The sequence below is a fragment of the Scyliorhinus canicula genome, chromosome 8 (assembly GCF_902713615.1).
Source record: "Scyliorhinus canicula chromosome 8, sScyCan1.1, whole genome shotgun sequence".
NCBI lineage: Eukaryota > Metazoa > Chordata > Chondrichthyes > Carcharhiniformes > Scyliorhinidae > Scyliorhinus > Scyliorhinus canicula.
The window spans coordinates 99364627-99387599 of NC_052153.1; the positions used below are offsets into that span (position 1 = coordinate 99364627).

At 45.3% G+C, this 22973-nt stretch overlaps 1 protein-coding gene across 5 annotated transcripts in view; it reads right to left on the reverse strand.

Annotated features, from left to right (window-relative positions):
• znf608 (zinc finger protein 608) overlaps window positions 1–22973 on the reverse strand; it is a 102907-nt gene that overhangs the window by 17296 nt on the left and 62638 nt on the right. For all 5 annotated transcript variants that reach the window (XM_038804988.1, XM_038804991.1, XM_038804987.1 and 2 more), the window contains one exon: window positions 18–105. In XM_038804988.1, the coding sequence (XP_038660916.1) occupies window positions 18–105 (88 nt within the window). The remainder of the gene's footprint in view (window positions 1–17; window positions 106–22973) is intronic.

Below are 22973 nucleotides of genomic sequence, written 5' to 3' on the forward strand. Positions count from 1 at the left end.
ACCCAAAGTTGGCTTACCTTGGAGGTGCCCAGTCATGTTTTGTGCAGTCCAAAAGTGTCCCAACGTATGTTTTATTTCGCCAGGTCACATTTACCACCAGAACACCTGCAGGAGATAAAGGAAAAAAAGATTTAAAAAAAATGATCTTTACATTTGGGCCTGAATTTTTTCGGATTAGGGGCTTGTGAGAGCTGGTAACGAACACATTCCCATCCACTCTGACAGGCCAACTGTCACTTCATGCTGTAACAAACGTTGATTGGCAGAAGGCAGGTTTTCCATTTTCATTTGGGTGGAAGTCCACCTTGATATCTGCCGGCCAATCAGATTAGCTGGACGCTCTCAGCACCTCCAGGCACAATGCTGCAATGATAGGAAGATGCCTGGAACCAAGGGTAGAGGACATCTGGGGAGGTCTTGGCCCCTGGGGTGCGGGAGGGAGTTCTGGAGGCCTGGGGGTCTCTGGGCCTTGAGAGAGTTGGGTGCTCCCAGTCAGTGGGGGGGCTTCTGATGGAGGTACCCCCTTTTCCCAAAAGTGCCATTATTCTGCCAGCATAAAAAATGAGTCTGGGTGGGAAAAGGTCCTTACGTGCCTATTAAATGGCCATTTAAGGGCCTTAACTGGGACAAGGGCAGGCTTCTCTAATCCCCCAGGCCCTGCACCACCCAGATGAGGATATTGCAGGAAGGTTGTTGTGACCTGCTGCCGGCATTGTGTTGTTGCTGCCTGTTTACTGTTCAACATCTATTTGGTTTTCTTTGTGTAACTACACTGCTGTGATTTAGTGCTTGTATGGTTTGGTTTTGTCCAATTGTAATTTTTATAAAAAATAAATTTAGAATTTTTTTTTTCTAATTTAGCATGGTCAATCCACCTAACCTGCACATCTTTGGGTTGTGGGGGTGAAACCCATGCAGACACGGGGTGGCGGGGGAGGGGGACGTGCAAACTCCACACGGACAGTGACCCAGGGCCAGGATTCGAACCCGTGTCCTCAGCGACGTAGCCACTGCGCCACGTGCCACCCTACAAATGTAATGTTTACCATTTAATAAACAAAATATTCCCAGGCCCTGCCTCCTAAAATTGCTTCCAGTGGGGGAAGGGCGGGCGGGGTCCCAGAGGGAATCCTGTCTATGCAATGTCACGCTTCCCCGCTGGGGGTGGCGTGTGTAAAACTCTGGCCTTGGGAGTCCTCTATACTTTTCTGCCATGCACTTAATACACATTTGTTTTCCAGGACTGTGGTTTTGCATTCTTCCTCTTTCTGGCTTCACTGACCTCAAGTCAAGACCGACAGGAAATTGTTTTTTCTCGTGTGTAATCGAGATACGGCTGACAGAAGGAAATGGTTCTTGCCACGTCCTGCTGTAAAACGGCAACACTCACCTCTTAATTTTTGCTATTATTACACGTAATTGCTTTTGCTTGGCAAGCTGCCAGCACACACTGAGCTAGTCTGTAGAACTAAAAAGCCCTTTCTGCGCTGACCATGAGCAATCTGAATTTTTCCTTTTTGATGTTTAGGAAGAGGGATCAACGCCCTAACCTTTCCAGAGCAAAAAGATTCACACCAGTCAAACTCCATATCTCAGCTCTCATTCACATCTCATTGACTCCTCGCCTGAATTCTTGTGGAAGTTTTATTTCTCCCTTCCACAAGCAAAATGAATGCAACCATCTCAATTGTAAAATGATTTGATATCGTCTTCCGCACAAATTACTACTGTCTATTACTCAACACAAAATAACTTCCTTTTCAAACTAATGGATCACAATTGAATGCGGTGAGCGCCATTATGCACAATTCTGGGAGGGTGATTAAATGGCACCCAATGCAAGCTCCATCACTGGAACTCTTTCTCTATTCCTTCATTGTCTGAACGACATGCAATGTTGGTCTGCTGCTGATTAAATCCCACATCCTCCTCCCGGCGTTTTGGTTTGTGGCGCCCACTGCATGTACAATTGTCATCAAGTAGCTACAGTCTACTAAATTAGAATTACGTATCATTTCATATGGGTTACTTCTCATTTCATTCATCATTCTCTTAGGAACATAGGCGGGGCGACGGCGGACAGATGGACCTCTTTAAAGAAGAAAAATATTCATTTCAAGGACCTGCTGAATTCTCATCAGTGTTTTCCTATCTTCACGCTTGCAGGGTAAAAATACTTTCAACCCAATGCACTGCACTCCTCATAAGGAATGTGAACTCATTTATATTTTACAAAGGTTTTCCCTTTTTTTTCTTCCCCTATTCAATCTCAAAGCAGAGATATTTTGAAGTTGATCTGCGGAAAGTCTGCATCTTATCAGAGCAAGACTTCAGAGCTGGACTGCCTTCGTAACCTTGAGGTATCAAGAGTTTCATCCAGAACTGAACAAAACCACAAAACGCCTCACCGACACTGCAGTCAACTGCAGCAAACACCTTCCCCAGCTAGCTGAGGTCCCCAAAGGCCTGTAAACAGAACAAACCCGCAATTTAAACCCCTAAAGAGCTGACAGAAATGCTACTGGGGGGGGGGGGGGGAAGAGCCTGTGAACACACCCGTGTCCTCTCGGTGTAACACTGCTACATTTTATGAGGTGAGGAAACAGCGCAGGTCTAATATAGGCGATGCGATGCCACAAGGACATGGGACAACGTGTCTGCAATCAAGTCTCCCCCAACTCCCTCCCACAAAGAGAAGACAAAAATAACCCCCTCTCCCCCATCTGGAAAATGTGTGAAATGATGGGCAGCTCAAACTACTCCTCCTCTCACACTACATTTCAGCCACCGCGGACCTCTCGGCTGCGTTAGATTCTTCAACATGTCAACAATATTTACAACACTAATGCATCTGTATCGCCAGAGGGGTTTTTTCTCTCTCTCTCCCATCCCAGAGATTGCGAGTCCCAGTCACAACTGACTGCAGCAGCGCAGCTGTGGCCGGGGAGGGGGAGAAAGACAAACGTGTAATTAAAAATGCGTAAACAACAAAAAAAAGCGTCAGCATTTGTAAAGAGAAGGGGACAAGCGAGCCCTTTTCAGAGCTGCCGCTGCAATAAAATAGTGGAAGACGAAAGAGCAGTGCAGACACTTGACATTTGTCTGCAGTGAAAGCCTTTGTTTAAAGTATTTCCCTTCAGGGCTTTGCGCGGCCGGCCGGGCCCAAGCAGCCGCTTCATTGGCTGAGTCCCGCTGTGAGCACGGCGAGCTGATTGGCTTTCCCTCAACTCTGCAGCACAAGAGATGGGGGCGCCTGAGAGAGGTAACACTGCAGCACCACAAAGCAAGAGAGACAACATTGCAGCGCCACAAAGCGAGAGAGACAACATTGCAGCGCCACAAAGCGAGAGAGACAGCATTGCAGCATCACAAAGCAAGAGTGACAACACTGCAGCACCACAAAGCGAGGGAGACAACACTGCAGCACAACAAAGCAAGAGAGACAACACCACAAAGCGAGACAACACTGCAGCACCACAAAGCGAAGGAGACAACACTGCAGCACCACAAAGCAAGAGAGACAACATTGCAGCACCACAAAGCGAGAGAGACAACATTGCAGCACCACAAAACGAGAGACAACACTGCAGCGCCACAAAGCGAGACAACATTGCAGCACCACAAAGCGAGACAACACTGCAGCACCACAAAGCGAGAGACAACACTGCAGCACCACAAAGCGAGAGACAACACTGCAGCACCACAAAGCGAGACAACACTGCAGCACCACAAAGCGAGAGACGATACTGCAGCGCCACAAAGCGAGACAACACTGCAGCACCACAAAGCGAGACAACACTGCAGCACCACAAAGCGAGAGACGATACTGCAGCGCCACAAAGCGAGACAACATTGCAGCACCACAAAGCGAGAGACAACACTGCAGCACCACAAAGCGAGAGACAACACTGCAGCACCACAAAGCGAGATAACACTGCAGCACCACAAAGCGAGACAACATTGCAGCACCACAAAGCGAGAGACAACACTGCAGCACCACAAAGCGAGACAACATTGCAGCACCACAAAGCGAGAGACAACACTGCAGCACCACAAAGCGAGATAACACTGCAGCACCACAAAGCGAGAGACAACATTGCAGCACCACAAAGCGAGATAACACTGCAGCACCACAAAGCGAGAGACAACACTGCAGTGCCACAAAGCGAGAGACAACATTGCAGCGCCACAAAGCGAGATAACACTGCAGCACCACAAAGCGAGAGACAACACTGCAGTGCCACAAAGCGAGAGACAACATTGCAGCGCCACAAAGCGAGACAACATTGCAGCACCACAAAGCGAGAGACAACACTGCAGCACCACAAAGCGAGAGACAACACTGCAGCACCACAAAGCGAGAGAGACAACATTGCAGCACCACAAAGCGAGAGACAACACTGCAGCACCACAAAGCGAGAGACAACACTGCAGCACCACAAAGCAAGAGAGACAACACTGCAGCGCCACAAAGCGAGACAACATTGCAGCACCACAAAGCGAGAGACAACACTGCAGTGCCACAAAGCGAGAGAGACAACACTGCAGCACCACAAAGCGAGAGACAACACTGCAGTGCCACAAAGCGAGAGACAACATTGCAGCACCACAAAGCGAGAGACAACACTGCAGCACCACAAAGCGAGAGACAACACTGCAGCACCACAAAGCAAGAGAGACAACACTGCAGCACCACAAAGCGAGAGACGATACTGCAGCGCCACAAAGCGAGACAACATTGCAGCACCACAAAGCGAGAGACAACACTGCAGTGCCACAAAGCGAGAGAGACAACACTGCAGCACCACAAAGCGAGAGACAACACTGCAGCACCACAAAGTGAGATATACATGGACTGTTTCCAGTGGCTCGAAAGAATCCAAACCAGGGCCTGCAAATAAATCAATTTTTTAAAAAACTGTCAGTGTTCATCCCTGACTGTAAGGCTGCCCTGTTTCCCTTCGGAATCAAATCAAGCACCAGTCCCCTGGCTGATTATAGTTCAATTTGGGAGCTTGCTGCCCCCCTCCCAAAAAAACACTGCGCTTTGAATTAACATCTCTCTCTCCCCCCCCCCCCCCCCCCCCCCCCCCCCAGCTAACGATGAACAGGCACCCACCACGGCTGGCACCTTATGCAAATGGTACATTTTCCACAAGAAGGCCGCAGACCTGCTGCCGCTTATTGTTGGAGGAGCCGTGCCAGCTCCGGAATTCCAAACATCTTCACGTAAACAGCCTCTGACCTTTTTTTTTCTGCTGGGGGTTTACTGAAGCATGCCGCATGCCGCCATGCCCTTTTAACCACAGGACTCATAAAAAATTACACTGTTAAATTACAGCCGCAAACACCATACACTGGAGGCCCTGTCAGAGCTCCTCCACTCAACACTTCCCAGTCTGTTCACCCCCCGACAAATTTAGCAGTGGAGTGCAGTAAGGAATCCTTCCGTAGCTCGCAGACCAAACAACCCTAAATGCTTCTCTGTATTTAGATACTGTCAAGACAAATAAAGCTTTATGGAAAAAATGCAGACTGGCAAGTCTGTTCGGCTTTCAAACAGGCAAATAAGGACTGACTACAAAAACATGTTTTTCTTCAGTGACAGACTGCACAAGGCGGTGAAAATTTAAACCGTTTTTCATACGTGGAAAAAACACCAATTTCACTTGCATTAGTTATTTATAGATAAAAGTGTTGTGGGCTGAGGGATCTTTGTGCTGGATGAACAATGGTGCTCCGTGTCCAATTGCACAGTACTAAATTTCTACATGTAAACCGGTAGTGGGTGGGCATGCCAAACACTCCCAGTTAAATGCCGTGTAAAAGGAAGGGAATTAAGAGCATGCAAGATCCTTCACTGTTTTATCTTATTAATTGAATACCAGATTTTTAGTTAAGTGATATAACAAAGTGCAGCTAGAGACAACTAACAAGGAGCAACGCCGTATATATTTAGCCTGGAAGCCAAAAGAAATACAGCAAGGTTTGCTAAAATTGTACTGGAGGACAAATGAGCAACACATTTCCTACTGCTTAGTGCATATTAAAATAAACCTGCTTCAGGAGATTCAAGTTAATCAGGCATTTCAATTTGTGCCTACAACAGACTGAATTCCAGGGTCCAGAGAACTACCCTCTCATTATTTTGTATTTTGATATTGACATGGGTGCCAAGTGATTGGTGTCTTCATTGTATTGTCCTTTGTATTTTGATACTGTCAATAAACTAGAATATTTCAGAGAACTACCCTATCTGGGAGAAGAAACAGGTGAATGAAGTTTCACACACATTAATTAGATCACTGTAATTCCCGCCGTCAGCATGAACACGGTGCACATTCCGTTTGCCGGCGTGTGAGAATATCACACACGAAGCACCTTAGATTAGATTTAGATTTATTGTCAGGGGTACGAGGTATAGAGAAAAGTATTGTTCTGTGTACAGTCCAGGCAGGTCGCTCCATACATGAATACGTAGACCAGATGATAAATACATGAGGATACATAATGAAAATACATAAACGTAGATAACGGGTGAAGTACATGAATATTGTACTACAACTGCAGAGGAGATGCGTAGAAAGATCAGTTCAGTCCATAACATCAGTTCAGACCCTAAAAGGGCCATTCAGGAGTCTGGTAACAGCAGGGAAGAAGCTGTTTTTGAATCTATTGGTGCGTGTCCTCAAACTTTTGTATCTTCTGCCTGATGGAAGAGGTTGGAAGAGAGAATAATCCGGGTGGGGGAGGTCTTTGATTATGCTGCCCGCTTTCCCAAGGCAATGGGAGGTGCAGACAGAGTCAATGGATGGGAGGCGGGTTAGCGTGATGGACTGGGCTGTGTTCACGATTCTGTAGTTTCTTACGGTCCTGGGCCAAGCAGTTGCATCAAGCTGTGATGTAGCCAAATAGCATCAATGTGGGTGGATAAGGACAGATAGTTGGTGATGTTTACAACTGGGAATGTGAAGCTGTCAACCAACTCTACCTCGGCACCACTGATACAGATAGGGGCATGAACAATACTTCACTTCTTGAAGTCGATGATCAGCTCCATAGTTTTTCTGACATTGAGGGAGAGATTGTTGTCATTCACCATGCCACTAGGTTCTTTATGTCCCTCCTGTACTCTGACTTGGCGATGTTTAAGATCTGACCTGCCAGGGGCGGCTTGTGGCGCTGTGGTTAGCACTGGGACTACGGCGCTGAGGACCCGGGTTCGAATCCCAGCCCTGGGTCACTGTCCATGTGGAGTTTGCACGTGTCTGCGTGGGTTTCATCCCCACACCCAAAGATGTGCAGGTTATGTGGATTGGCCACACTAAATTGTCCCTTAATTGGAAAAAAAAAATAATTGGGTACTCTAAATTTAAGAGAAAATGATCCGACCCATTACAATCGTGTCATCAACAAACCTGTAGATGGAACTGGAGCTGAATTTTGCCACACAGCCATTTGTGCATAGGGAGTATAGTAGGGAGCTAAGTACCCAGACTTGCGGGGCCCTGATATTGAGGACGATCGTGGAGGAGATGTCGTTGTTTATCCTGGCAGATTGAGGTCTGTGGGCAGGAAGTCAAAGATCCAGTTGCAGATGGAGGAGCCTAGTCCTAGGTTTTGGAGCTTTGATGTGAGCTTGGCTGGGGTTATCATGTTGAAGGCGGAGCTGTAGTCAATGAAAAGCTGTGTCGTGCGCACCAGTGAGTGTCCCAGAAGCCTCTCCACTAAATTGCCCAACCGAGGTGAAAAGAAGTCTGACATAGGTGTCCTTGTTGTTGAGATGCACCAGGGATAAGTCTCGGGTCAGGGAGATAACATCTGCTGTGGACCGGTTGTGGCCGTATGCGAATTGCATTGGATCAAGGCATTCTGGGAGTTTGGAGTTGATCTGTCTCATGACCAACCTCTGGAAGCACTTCATAATAATAGATGTCAGGGCTTATTTGATAGTCTAGCACATTACCTTAAGTGATATTTTCTATTATTTCATATTGCTGCCAATATACAAAGTAGCTCACTGACAACATTTCTGATATTGCTTTTTTGCACTTAGGTGTTAAATAATTGTCTGGGTAGAGCACATAAAGGAACACAGACTGGGAATATTGTCAGTCTGGAATGAAGCACGCACATCCATGTCCAAAAGGAAAATCTGTCCCCTTACAGCTAGTTAAGATGGTAAAAGGCTAGCACTGGTATATGTGGCTGCCTTATGTCCTGTACAACTAATGGTTCTGTGAGAACTGCAGGAGTTCCTTATAAAAGTACAACATTCCTAGATATAAATGAGCTTTACAGTTTTGATCCTTTAGGCCAGAGAAATGTCAATTATTGCTTAGCGTCAAACTATCTTGAGTACAAAGTGGTGATTAGTAACCCCTTGTAATGCTAAGGACCAAGCTTATCTGAACAAATAATGTGTTGCACTACAGTGGAAGGTAACAGCACGAGGAGGGATAGAATGAAACACTTTATGCTGTGGAGCACATTATGCCATAAATTGTAGGGCTGACTGTCATTTGTCTTTTGTGAAAGAACAGATGAACGTTACTAGATTATTTCTGATTGTCTCATGACTACAATTGCTCATGTACCAAAAATTGAAGAGCAATGTTTGAGAATAATCTAATGCAGTACAATAAATATTTTTGTTATAATTGGAACACATACCAATGTTTAGCAAACAAACATATACGTTACATTTGCTGTCGCCGCTTTTCAGGCTATGAAAACCGTAAAGCATGAGTGTATGTTTTAAAATAAACTTGTCCGAGCAATAGAAATTTCTCAGATTTACTGCTTCAGAACTGAGTAGCACATTGAAATTTAGGGGAACAGTGCACTCTTGTTGGAAAACTACTGTAGTTATTACAGAACCAACAATGAGAGGCATACAACAGCCATATATACATAATAGGGTCAGGGTTTCACTGTATTCAGCTTCCCCAATTGCCCAACAAAGGTATCTAGCTGAGCCCGACAATGGGTGAAATCTCAGGTGAAATCCTTCGGCACATTTGCATTAGGGAGGGGGAAAGTTAATTGGCTAGATTTTCCAATCCTCATGGATATCCACTAATCTTGCCTAACAGTACCGAAATATGAACATGGAGTGTGACGTCAGCTGCTGTCAAATAGTGCAGCACGGTAGCACAAGGGCAGCACGGTAGCAGAGGTGGATAGCGCTATGGCTTCACAGCGCCAGGGTCCCAGGTTCGATTCCCCGCTAGGTCACTGTCTGTGCGGAGTCTGCACGTTCTCCTCGTGTCTGCGTGGGTTTCCTCCGGGTGCTCTGGCTTCCTCCCACAGTCCAAAGACGTGCAGGTTAGGTGGATTGGCCATGATAAATTGCCGTCAGTTATTGGGTTACGGGGATAGGGTGGAAGTGAGGGTTTATGTGGGTCGGTGCAGACCGGATGGGCCGAATGGCCTCCTTCTGCACTGTATGTTCTATGTTCTAAAAGTGCGCCAGCATAGAACATAGAAAAATACAGAACAGGTCCTTCGGCCCACGATGTTGTGCCGAACTTTTGTCCTAGATTAAGAACAAATTAATCTACACCCCCTCATTCTACCATAATCCATGTACCTATCCAATTGCCGCTTGGAGGTCCCTAATGTTAGTTGAATAGTGTCAATACTCGAGGCCAATTGTATCCCTGGAAAGAGTCAACATCAAGGAAAAGCAGGAAGGAAAAAGGGTCAAATCAGGGTGGCACGGTGGCGCAGTGGTTAGCACTGCTGCCTCACGGTGCCACGGCCCCGGGTTCGATCCCGGCCCCGGGTCGCTGTCTGTGTGGAGTTTGCACATTCTCCACATGTTTGCGTGGGTCTCACCCCCACAAGCCAAAGATATGTAGGCTAGGTGGAGCAGCCATGCAAAATTGCCCCTTAATTGGAAAAAATAGTATTGGGTACTCTAAATTTATTAAATAAAGGGTCAAATCTTGATGAATACTCAAAAACCCAAAACAGTCACCTCATATCTGGTTGGTTAGTGCTTCTTTCACCAATATTTCCTCTTTATCCTTAAATTCTGAAACTGTACAGCTCTCCAGGACACTTAGGCAATGTGTTTGAAAAACGTTGCATTCACACACCTCTGCTTGCATAATTATATAGGGCTTGATTCAGCCAAAGGGGAACAAAGTCCCACAGCGAGCGGATTTAGCTATGTGTTTCCTGGTGCACGCAACACTAGGAAACACATGAAATGAAAAATGAAAATCGCTTATTGTCACGAGTAGGCGTCAATGGAGTTACTGTGAAAAGCCCCTAGTCGCCACATTCCGGCGCCTGTCCGGGGAGGCTGGTACGGGAATCAAACCGTGCTGCTGGTCTGCCTTGGTCTGCTTTCAAAGCCAGCGATTTAGCCCAGTGTGGTAAACATGGCTGTTCAACACAACTTGCGTTGTATATGGGGCCTCAGTTGGGAACGGCGGCCGAGGCCTCGCATAACCCTGCTTTGTACACTGTGGAGCTCCGCTCGCTGGAACTCCCTGGTGCAGTGAGAGATCGAGATACCATCCGAGACCCCCAAAGCAATCCCCGGCTCCCTCTAGCCCAAACACACCCCTGGCCTGATTGCACAGGCAAACAAAATACCAGCATAGCATCTTGGCAGTGTCAACCTGGTACTACCCATGCCAGCTGGAAGTGTCACCTGGGCACCTTGGCAGTGCCAGGTTGGCACACAGGTGGATACCAGAGTGCCAGGCTGGCACTGCCAAGGTGCCCGGGTGGCACCAGCAGTACCAGGGCGCCACCCTGCCTTAACGGCATGCAGCTGGGGGCCTCAGATCCCTGGAGGACCCCCACGAGTGACATTCCATCTGGTCCCTGTTTGTGGAGTCCAGTGCTGAACAGTGCTCACCTAAGGCCTCCGAGATGAAGGGGATAAATCCCAAAGCCTCAGGTACCGCGGGAATCTGCACATTAGACTGATTGTAATATGCTCGAATATACAGATTTGCCAAAATGTGATCCTGCCCATTGTGGGTGAGATTTACATCGCAATGGCTCGCGAGATTACATTGAATCTCACGAGGCATTGCGTGCCGGGTCGATGCCGGGAGCGGGGTCTCCCTGCTTTTATTGGCCACCCTGCACCGTGGGTGAGCTGCTTTTCTGGCATAGCGCACCAATTGTGCGAACAACTGAAAAAGTACCACCAAAGCAACGTTTGTTAAATGTCAACGCTCCCCCATCTTTATCTGAAATTAAAACTTGTTCTCAGTTGCAGAGAACAGCGTATCCACTGAAATAAAACTCCAACACAAAAAGGAAGAATGTTTGCCATTGGGGACTGTGTGTTCCAATGCAATGAGATTTTCATCACTGTCATATCTCTGCAGCCTTTGTTTTGCTGCCTGATGTGTAATATTGATCCCCCAAAAATTCATTGCAGTTCTAAGAAAATGACATTCAAGCTTATTCACTGCTTAAGCACAGGCGCATTTCTGAGTGGTTAGCTAACATCTGCCTTTATGGTTCAAAATTACCTCAGAAACAGGCAACCCCCCCACCACTCTCCCAAAATATGTCCAGTTGCAGCCACCTCTTTTGTGGGAAGGGATTGAGGACTCTAAACAAGATGTGGAAATTCACTGCAGGTTGAGATACGCCTCAGATTAAATTATTCCTTTCAGCTACAAGATCAGCATTCCCTAATCACTTGGTTGACGTACGTAGAGAAACCCACAATCACAGCTCCAATTTACCTAAAAGTAGAAAATAAGACTTGTGTCTCATCACTCGAATTAAATCCCGATCACTGACAAGTGTAATACAAGAGTCTTTGGGAGATGCCCTACAAAAATCAGCTCCATGGTTAAAAAATCATCACCATATCATACATATGGATTTGTATTAATAAACATAAAAGCTTACATTAATAGAGTGTTTTTCTTGTCTTCAAGACGTTCTGAAAGTACCGGACGACCAAAGGATTACATTTTTTGTAATGCAATCACAGTTATTTTGTTGGCTAGCATAGCCATCCCACAAAATGATACTAATGACCAGTTAAGCTAGTAAAAACGTCCAAATCAAGTATTGCTAGTGCCAGAAATGTGAGATATATGAAGTTAATAGGTGGATTTGAGCTTCATATCTGACCACTGAAGTTCCATGCTGCACAATTATAAAACCCATTGAGACATACATCTGGCCACTCCTGTCATAGATTGCAAACGTATTTGATTCTGAACTTGGCAAATGTGATCAATTTTAATATGGCATTAAAGGCCAAATGAATAACAAAGATGCAAATTAAGAATGGCTTCACTTCTACTTGAATGACAGTAACTGAATTTTATTTTACATATTGACTCCTCTTTTGACAAAGAGAACCCGAAAATGTTGTCCAAATTACACACTGTCCAGAAATGGGTACGTCCTTGAAAAGGACACAAACATGGACACCCAAACCACAGAGGTCTGGAACAAGACTGCTTTAGTAAATAAATAATAAATTAAGGGAGCCTTGTAAATTGAAAGATAAGGTAAAATGCAGAAGTGGTTCTTAAAAAATAATTACACTGCAACGGCAAAACACAATGGTATTTTTGTGTTTCTCAAAAACCTTTGCTAAATGTCACTGAAATTACACTTCTGCCTGTTGAGAGTTTTGGTCCGTCCTCCATACAGTTCAAGGCCTTTTACCCACAGCCATTTTCTTTCATTTCAAACTCAAAAAGCCTTTTGATTAATCCCATGAGCTGACCTTTAAACTTTTCTTCAAGGACTTCCACTCTCTGTAAATCACACACACAATTAAATATCAATATCCTATCCATATTAATAAGCCTCATTGTACACCATGGATGAGTGGGAACTGGTAGCATAGCTGGAGCTTCCCCTCCTCCATTCCCACCGCATTATGAAAGCCACAACTGCCCTTTCTTACAGCTTTCCCTTACTGCTATCCTTCTACACGGCTGCACATCAATTATCATGAACACTCACATGCAAGGCTTTCATCTCCTCTGTCACGGTTGCTTCCTGCAGCTTCATTAATTATAGGATCACTGCAACTGTTTACTGCAAAAGACTTTATGCCATTATCCACCAAACCAAGGCTCCTAAGAGCTGAATCCTTCCCTTCTTTCCCTCACACAAAATTCAGATTTGATGTTACCCTAACACCTTCCTTTTTTTTCCTTTATAAATTTAGAGTACCCAATAAATTTTTCCATTTAAGTGGCAATTTAGCATGGCCAATCCACCTACCTTGAACATCTTTTGGGTTGTGGGGGCAAAACCAACACAAACACGCGGAGAATATGCAAACTCCAGGGCTGGGATCAAACCTGGGACCTTCGCGCCGTGAGGCAGCAATGCTAATCACTGCACCACCGTGCTTTTAACGCCTTCTAAACATACAAATACACACACGCACAAACACATATCACTCCGTATTAGGCCATTTACAATGTGGGGCATGGAGATTTAAGTAATTTTTATAAAGTGTTATTTTTTACCTTGTGATTGAAGTAATATAGTTCCAAGTGACAGAAACCAGTCATATTTTCTAATAGTTTGCCTTAACTATTTTGTAAGTTGTCAATCTGACTTTTTAAATTTTATTCCAGAGCTTTAATACATTGACATTTGTACATCCTCCGTGACACCGTGTAGTGAATTTATATTTTTCATGATGTTAAGTCATTTATCAAAACATAACAAGATATCTGACTCTTCAACTACTTGAATAAATGCCTTCCCATTATGCATCTTCATAAGAACCTTACAAAAACCAACAAGTCAGACAAATTGCTTCAACAATCTTAATATTTTGACACTTGTTTTTTTTTAAAATAAAACTTCTTTTGAAAGCTTTAGTTAACAAAAATAAATTCTGGAATACTAAACTGTTTATAGTTCTAAAGCTGTAGGGTTCATAACTTCCAACATGCCTGAAAGCCCATTAATGTCTTTTTAAAAATGCTGTACAATTTGTGCCAGCCCCAGGCTCATTCTCAATCAGTTCCAAGTAAAACAAAAAGCATTCATAAGCCCTCCTGGCACCCAGCTGCTGTCTTCCTAAATCAGCACTCTCTTAACCAGTTCTTTATTAACACGGCTAAAGGAATAGCTTCTTTCAAAATGCAATGCCTCACTGACCACAGGCTTCAAATCATATTTACCTTTAATGCTGCAAAACCAAACAGAAAAAAAATAATAAAAGCCTTTTTCATATTTCAGAAGACTTTACACATGCTATTTATACTGTGAAGCCCGGTGTATTAAGATGTTTAAACCAAGCCCCTGTCTGGCTGTTCAGGTGTATAAAAGATCCCAGCAGGGGAATTCTCCTATTGCCCTGGCCAAACTTATCCTTCACCAACACAACCAGGGGAGAAAAATGCAGATTAACTGGTCATTTATCTCATCATTGTTTGTGGAACCTGGTGTACAATTTGTCTGCCACCCTTGTCCACGTAACCACAGAGATAGCACTTCAAAAGTAGTTTGTTGGTTGTGAAGTGTTTTGAGACATGGTGAGGATGTGAACGGCTGTATTCAACTTCTTTCTATCGCCTCCGCACTTCAGTATATTTTCTTTTTTTTAAAATTTAGAGTACCCAATTTGTTTTTTTCAATTAAGGGGCAATTTAGCGTGGCCAATCCACCTACCCTGCACATCTTTGGGTTGTGGGGGTGAAACCCATGCAGACATGGGGAGAATGTGCAAACTCCACACGGACAGTGACCCAGGGCTGGGATTCGAACCCGGGTCCTCAACGCCGCAGTCCCAGTGCTAACCACTGCACCACGGGCTGTCCTTCAGTATATTTTCTAAAAAATAGTCTCTACTTTGCCATCTATTAATTAGCCTAATCTTTTAGACAATTTATGGAAAATGTTCAGAACACACGTTTTTGACCAGCGCAACCGAATGGGCCGAAGGGTCTTTTCCGCACTGTAGACATCTATGACTCTATACACACACCCACATACATACACACATGAACACAGTAGTTTGTTAGGCTTATATTGAAAGTTTATTGACATTTTTAAAATTGTATGGCGAGGAGACTGCCATGTACATTGTGTTCATTAATCTCTCCTAATCCACAGTTTTAAATCATAATTATACGATTAGATGAAAGCCACTAACAGCTGTGTTTACTATTTCAGCAAGGGTTTAAAGTGAAAATAGCTACTGTACATGCCTTATTTTGTTCACAATGCACTGGATTGCACAGTAATGTCAAGAAAAAATTACTTCAAAAGGCACTTTTCCCTGCATGTGTTTCTTTAAATATAAATCTAATTTATGCTTTTCCATCCCTCAATCTCTCTTGCCTCGCATTCCAAAGTTCCTTATCCTCAGCATAAAATTAAACTACAAGTGCTTCAATCATGTGCTTAGAGACCCAGAGCTTTTCTGTAAACAAGACTAATGGAGTGCAACTAATAGACTTCTCCAGGAGCATGGCTAGTTAACAGGATCTTTGTCAGCAGTCATTGAAGCAAAGTTGCCTTTTGCTTGGATAGTGGAAAAAGCACCATTCCCAGAAAAGCCTTCATTTTGCTGGTTATAGATTGACTTGCCTGAATATGTGTCAGCATTATACAATCAACATCTTATCTTCCTCATAGGGCACATGTACAATTCAAAAGCCCAGCTCTATTTACTACAGCCTCCCTCGAGTTCACAGGCAGTACAATACAATTCTGTAGTACTAATTGATTCTTTATCTCTCTGCAATGCAATTGCGTAAAATTAATTTTTGCAAAGGAACAACAGCCAGCCACTTAAACCTGGTCCTAGCAGTAACAAATCAGTGAATCAAACAAGGGTTGGAGACTCTTGGAAAAAGTAAAATTGATCAAATGCATCGGGATGCTACCAATCTTTCCCATTTCTTCCTGTGTGCTAACTACATTAGCGCATGTCCTGCCACAGAGACAAATCCTGGTCAATCAGGTCTATCCGTTGCTGGTAAGGTCACCTTCTGGTTTATCTTACTGTCCACTTCAGCAATTTCTTAAAAGAAGCTTTACTCATCAGTTCACATCTTTAGGTAATGCTGATCTCTGGTCGAATCCTCCAGATGCAGTCAGGAAACATTTCTTTGCTTTCGATTTGAATTTACCATCATATTATTGAAACATCACAGACAACAGAAGGTCTTTGGACCTTGTGTTATAAACTAAAGATCCTCTGCCTTATTTGGTGCCATGGTGGAAGAACATGGATTTCTGCAAAATGTGAGATTAAAGTATTAAATCCATATTGTCTTTGATTTCATAGCCTCTGCATTTCTTGGCAAGGTATGTTTACTATTGTTCCCTATTGTCTAGAATTGCTCCAAAAGTTAATTGGTACCAAATAAATTCCCATTAAGCAATGCAACATTTTCTACCTCTTCAAGAGTATTGTTATGAACTCCAAAAACAGTTGGACCTTATGGTTCCTCATTGCCACTACTCAGTTTAGTATAAAGGTCAACTTGAACAGATAGTTTGTGGTCATTTTGACTCTTCGAGTCATCTGCCAAAATCCCGGCCAGAGAAGATCCAATCTCTACAAATTCAACTTATGCCCTCGGTCAAATAATGATCAGATGGGCAGTCAATTAAAATCTAAAGAGGAGAAGTTATGGAAGTATTGTTGCTCGTCATTGCAAGGTTATTAAGTAAATAATGTCCAACCATTGGGCAAGAGTTCCTATTTTAGATCAATTGGCAGTCTATTCATTTTTTCCAATTAAGGGACAATTTAGCGTGGCCAATCCAACCCTGCACATCTTTTGAGTGTGGGGGTGTAACCCACGCAAACACCGGGAGAACCTGGGACCCTGGCGCTGTGAAGCCTCAGTGCTAGCCACTTGTGCTACCCTGCTGCCCATTATTGGGGTTTCACAGAATTCTAATTTTTGTCTAAATGAACTTCTCGCCAATATAGGCAATTCCATTATCTAATAAACAACATCTGCATAAAGACACTTTACTGCTAGACAGGTTGCTTTCCTAACTGGTAATTTATATATCAAGCTCAACCATGTGAAGAGCATCCAAGAGCAAGATTTCTGTATAAACTATTGATTACACTTTGCCCTCATCTCAAACACTGGCCCTACAGTTGATAAGCTAAACCCTGATGGCACATCAAGCCCTTATAGAAGAAGCAAGAACATTATTGCCTTGCACTAGGGACTGCAGTGTGAGAGCGGATCAATCAGGCTTGTGACAGCTTTTGCAGCCTCCTTACGCAGGCCAATTTGGCCAGCAAGCTTCTTTTGTTCCATTTTTTCCCATTTCTATTCTTCCTCACACTCATTAACTAGATTTTCAGAGACACAGTATCATTGAAAATGGAAGAAATCTTTACGTCATATAGGTATCTGCATAAAGACCAGGCCTAAAATGGCATTTAATGCCAAGTACCACAAACTGTATAATTACACAACATTGTGATAAAATTTATATAACCTTGAAATAGTAAACATCACGGTGAAACATTTTGATTCTTCTCTCCAGTTCCTCTTGCATCAACAAAGAAGCAAGAGCAGACTGAACCAGTAGTTCAAAAAGAACTATGCAATATGTTCACTTCAACATCTAAACCAGATGGATTAGTGGTTTGAGAGTTAGAAGAACATTTGGACAATAGTGCTGAGAGATAAACAAGCATTAATCCTCAACAATACTAATTAACAAGGAAATCTAAAAAACTCAACAATAAATTGTTTTCAAAAGCAACAGGAAATTTAATCCAGTTTACACCCTCATGCACACAAAATGCTACCAAATGGGACCGTGATAAAGTAGAGAAAGGAGATTGAGAGGTCAATTGATGGGATTTGGTTCTGACAATAAAACATATTTGTTTGTAGAGGGGCAGAATAAAAGTACTACTGGATGTGGCTGTCACAATAGATCAGAGCAAAATATTAGGAATGTTTTGTGTTCAATCTCAGGCCTGTGTTGAATTAGTTGACTTGAGGCAGTACAATTGGTCACAGCGTCTAGGCATTTGATGGAAACATTGACCAGTGCTCCTGCTCCTGATTGCTACACTATCCAGCGAGCATACAAGGACAGGATCATGCTCAATTGTCAGACAGCCTCCTAGCAGTCACTCTCAAAGCTCATACATGAATATTGGTTGTGTTGACCAGACAGCCATGGACATCTGTGGAACCATGTCCCAGTGAAGATGTCTTTGGAAAAGTAAGAAAGAGCAGAACATTGGTTTGGGGGGGGGGGGGGGGGGGGGCCTGTGACAGGGGGAAGAGAACCAATGACCAACTCGATATTGTATAAAAATATCAAATATTTATTTCGCTTATTTTACTCCAGCCTTATTAAAACAAAGATCAATTTATGAAGCTATATAGCTATATACAAAAGATAAAACTAAACGTTAAATATTCAAACATCCAATTTTTAAGCTGTAATCAGTATTTGAAGAGAGCACAGATGCTGCCTGCAATAAACTGAGGGCAGCTGATGATTCACATCCAGCCTTGTTTCAGTGCCTGTCACACCTGCTCCATTTGTTGTGACCGAGTCCTCCGAAAAGACATGACAGCTCATTTCAGCAAACCTGTCAGCCACTGAATCCTTGCAATCACTAGGAGGCAAAAGAGGGAATCTGCATGCCAATTTGATCCCAGCTTTCAGGCTGTCTGTTAAACATTAACTGACTGGGCTACAGCCACTCAGAAAAGAGGGTGCACCAATTTCTGCTTTACTGAAGCAAACTTTTGTTTATCTTGGCACACATGTCAAGCTGTGCCCTGTGGTGAGTGCTCTAGCATGCATACAATGTCTCAAATATCAGGACAAAACAATAAACCGCCATTACATTCAGTGCTGTATGATCTCTGGTGCCATTTACAACATCATTTCCAAGACTTTGCAAACACCATGATCTCTACCACCTAGAAGGACAAGGGCACACATGCATGGGAACACTATTTATTATCTGCAAGTTCCCTTCCAAATCACACACCATCCTGACATTGAACTATATTGCCATTCCTTCACTGCTGTTCGGTTAAAATCCTGGAACGCCCTTCCTAACTAACGGCAGTATGGGTTTACCTACACCACATTGAACAGTTCAAGAAGGCAGCTCACCACCGCCTTTTCAAGGGCAATTAGGGATGGGCAATAAATGCTGGCCTAGCTGTCCCATGTACGATTTTAAAAAATCTGAGTGGACATAATTTCAAAGTTGCCATCAAGTACCTAAATTGAAACTAATCCAAAGTCTTTCTGCTTCAGTGGAATGGTAGAATTTCTCTATTCCTGTCTGCCATCGGAAAGGCTGAATGGTTTCAGCAATTCACATTTTTTGTTTCAGTTCATTTTCAAGCATTTCCTGGAGTATGTATTTTGCTATTAAAAATGCAATTTGATTTGTGGCTTTTGCAATACCCGGTATTATCCTTCTTGAAGAATGGATAGGGCTGATGGGGTATTTAAACAGATTAGTGGAATTCAGCTGGATCACAGAACGAGAGCTTCCATCTGTTAAATTCCCTCGACAGAGCAGCCTGTCTTTTGAACCGTCACTCACATTCAAGCCAATCCTTCCGAAGGGAGGGTGGGGTGGGTACAGGGAAGTAGGATGAGCTACCACAGAACATGCTCCAATTGTACTGAGTGTCAATGAGGCTGAGGGAAATGTGCTGCAATCAGTAGTCACAAGAAAAAATAAAATTGATCCACATTGAGTGAATCTCAGCAATGTCACACCAGCAAGTTTCAGACAGTTGATCTTGTCTGCGGATGCTGTGAATTTAATGAACAGCTAGGTTCAATGCTGTTAGTCAGAGGAGGCTGACATTAGTAGCACATGAATTCCAAACTGATGCTCCGCTTTGGTACAGGAGTTGTCACTTTTCCTGAAACAAATTTGCAGATGTTCTCCAGGAACAGCTATAAGAAGGATCTTCTTAAAACAAAGCCAACAGAGCAGAAAGCGATACCGTAATGGATGTAAAACTGTAGCAGCCCTGAGGCAATTTCATTTGAAAATAATTGTACATTTCCATACCATGTCTTCAATGCGAAAATAAACGGAACACATTTCAGTTCAATAACACACAAGGTACCTCCAATTACGAACAAGAGTGAGTTGTGCTAACCCTTTGAATCGGAATGTTCTTTATTTGGACAATATCAGGCATTGACTGGCCAGTTTAACTTATTACTCTGTCCTGAGCTCATCAACATGATTCAGACAACGGGCACGATCCAACGGAAAAGCAGCTCGCCGCAGCGCAATGTGGTCGAGGAATGCCAGGAGACCCCACTCCCGGGACCTACCCGACTCGCTGCGCCTCTGCGAGATCCAACGCAATCACCCTCCAACACACCACCCTCCCATAGTGTGTTAGGGTTGGGGGGAAAGTCGGGGATTGTTTTGGGGGGGCCCTCATGCTACACTGTACAAAACGGGGCTATGTGCAGCCTCAGCTGTGCGTTCCCTGTTCAGGCCCCTTGTTGAATAGCCATGTATTTCTCGGCACTGCGAGTGTCAGAAACACATGACTCGGGGACTTTGTTCCCTTTTGGGAGAATCGAGCCCAACGTATTGCAAAATCTTGTGGAGCAGTCGGGGGTGTATTTAATGGCACTTCGAACTGAAAATGATTCGCCACGAGCTTCACGGTGGAACCGGCTGTCTCATCAACTGATTCGACGGAACTGCGCCCAGGAGCTCGCCGCTAACAAGGGGGAGCTGCTCATAAATGCTCCCTCCAACGGGTAAGTTAACAATAGCCCGTCATCAGGCCCGCCTGCCACCCGCCACTACCCCCCCGACCTCCACTGCCCTCCCACCCCTCAACAAGTCAGCGGCTGGCACCTCGCACCCCTCCCCCACAGCATATTTCTGCCCTTGTGCCCCAGCACATCCTGGCACCCACCAGCACAGCACAGCCCCTCTGTGCCCAGGAGCGGTGTCTACACACGCCACCTGCCATAGACTCCCCCTAATGCATCAGGCATCTGGTCCACAATGACCCCTCTATGTCCGCGCTGGAAAGGTTGGCCCATAATAGGTGGGAAAGGGCCCAGACGAGCAACGGGGTTCCGGACATCCTCACCGTCTACGAGGAATGGGCCCTGGTGATCGCGAGGTTGGCCGAGGCGACAGCGATCACCAACAGGTTTGCGAGGTTAGCCTGCGTCGCAGAGGTGAGGATCCACTGTCCTTTCACCCAGATAACCTCTCTCAAGTGAGTTGATCATGAAAGGCATCCTTTCCTCTCACTGAAAACATGTCCATTCTCTCACAGGATCTCCACCTATTGGGGCAGGGCCATCCGAGGGCGTGACCCAGTCACTGAGGCGCACCGCCGAGGGCGCCAACACCATGGTGCAGACAATGGGAAGGTGCCAGGACCAGCTTGGCCAGGTGGCACAGAGGCCTCTGATGCTCACACCAGATGCCCTCCCCCCCCCATCCCATGGAGGCCCCAGGGCCCTTTGGACACCATCCGGGAGGAGGGAATGCTGGAGACCGATCCCGTGCCTAGAGAAATGACGGTGGTCTCCATCACACCCAAAGAATCCCTGCAGGTGGTGGGTGTGAGCGTGCTGTCAGCAGAAAGACTGCAGTCAGACTTTGGCACGAACTGAGGAGCACCAGCTCTTATCTCACAGTGAGTTATCATCACTCTCTGCCTTGTATTGTGACTCGCTAACAGTGCCGACACAGGCCCTTTACCCTGGAATGATGTTACAGACCATGGGAGGTGGAACAGGGTAGTCGGGGAGGGGAGGGATGGTTGTGTGGGAGGGCTGTGGAATGGGGGTGGGGAGGGGGGGGGGATTGGTGGGAATGAGAAAGATGGAGGTGGTCAGTGAGTGGGAGGGGAGTTGTGGGGGGGGGGGAAGGTGTGATCTGACGGACGAAGCCTCATCCTATGCAAAGCGGGTGAGAATGAGGGCTTCCTTGGCCCTATGCGCCTGCTAGACCCTCGCTGCCGCCTGTCTTCCTTCCTTCGGCTGCTCCATTATGTTCTCCCCAGGCTCGTCCTCCTGCCCCTCCTGGTCCGGCTCCTTCTCATCTTCCTCAGATGAGGCCCTATGCCCCTACTCAGATGATGCCTCTTGTCTCTCCACCTCTTCCTACCCAATGCCCCGCTGTTGTGCCAGGTTGTGTTGGGCACAGCAGACCACCACAAAGCGGGGGGAGTACTGCAGTGCACCACCAGAGCGGTCCAGGCATCAGAACCGCATTTTCAGCAGTCCGATGCATTGCTTGTAGACAGCACGGGTGGCAGCATAAGCTTCATTACATTCGGCCTCCGCCTCGGTTTCTGCCCTCCTCAATGGTGTCATCAGCTAGGACCTTAGCGAGTACCTCTTATCTGCCAAGAGTGACCCTGTCATCCTGGGGTGGTCCTCGAAGACTCCAGGGATCTCAGAGAGTCCCAGAATGTCGTTGTCATGCACGCTCCTTGGGAAGCGTGCAAATACGTCCATGATCCAGAGGCAGTGGTTGTACACGGATTGAACATTCAGGAAGTGGAAGTGGGTGGAGAGAAGATGGCTGCTGCCAGTATGCGCCCCACATCCCCATCTGAGGCCTAGGATCGAGGAGGAATGCAGACACTGGTGAGTGATGGTGGGAGAGGGGTCACAGGGTGCTGTCGTAAGGAAGGCGATTTAATTGGGTCGGCAGCAAGGAGATCGCTCTCGGCAAACTCACCCTTTCTTCTTGTTGCTGGGTCCCTCAAACAGGCACTCGCTGACTTTGAAGGAGGGACACTGCCAATCACCCCTCCCTGGGAGCCGACAAGCAAATTTTAATAAGGGCACGGAGAGACCACACCAAGTAAAATAAAGAAACGTAATTTAACACAATATATACACTCCCCGGTAGATCCCTACCGGGTCCCTGTTCTGGTCGGTGCCTGACTAGCCAACCTTTTATACAAAGGTTAATAGAGATCACATGCCCCTAGCAGGGAAGCTTGTACTCAGCAAGGACAACGGTG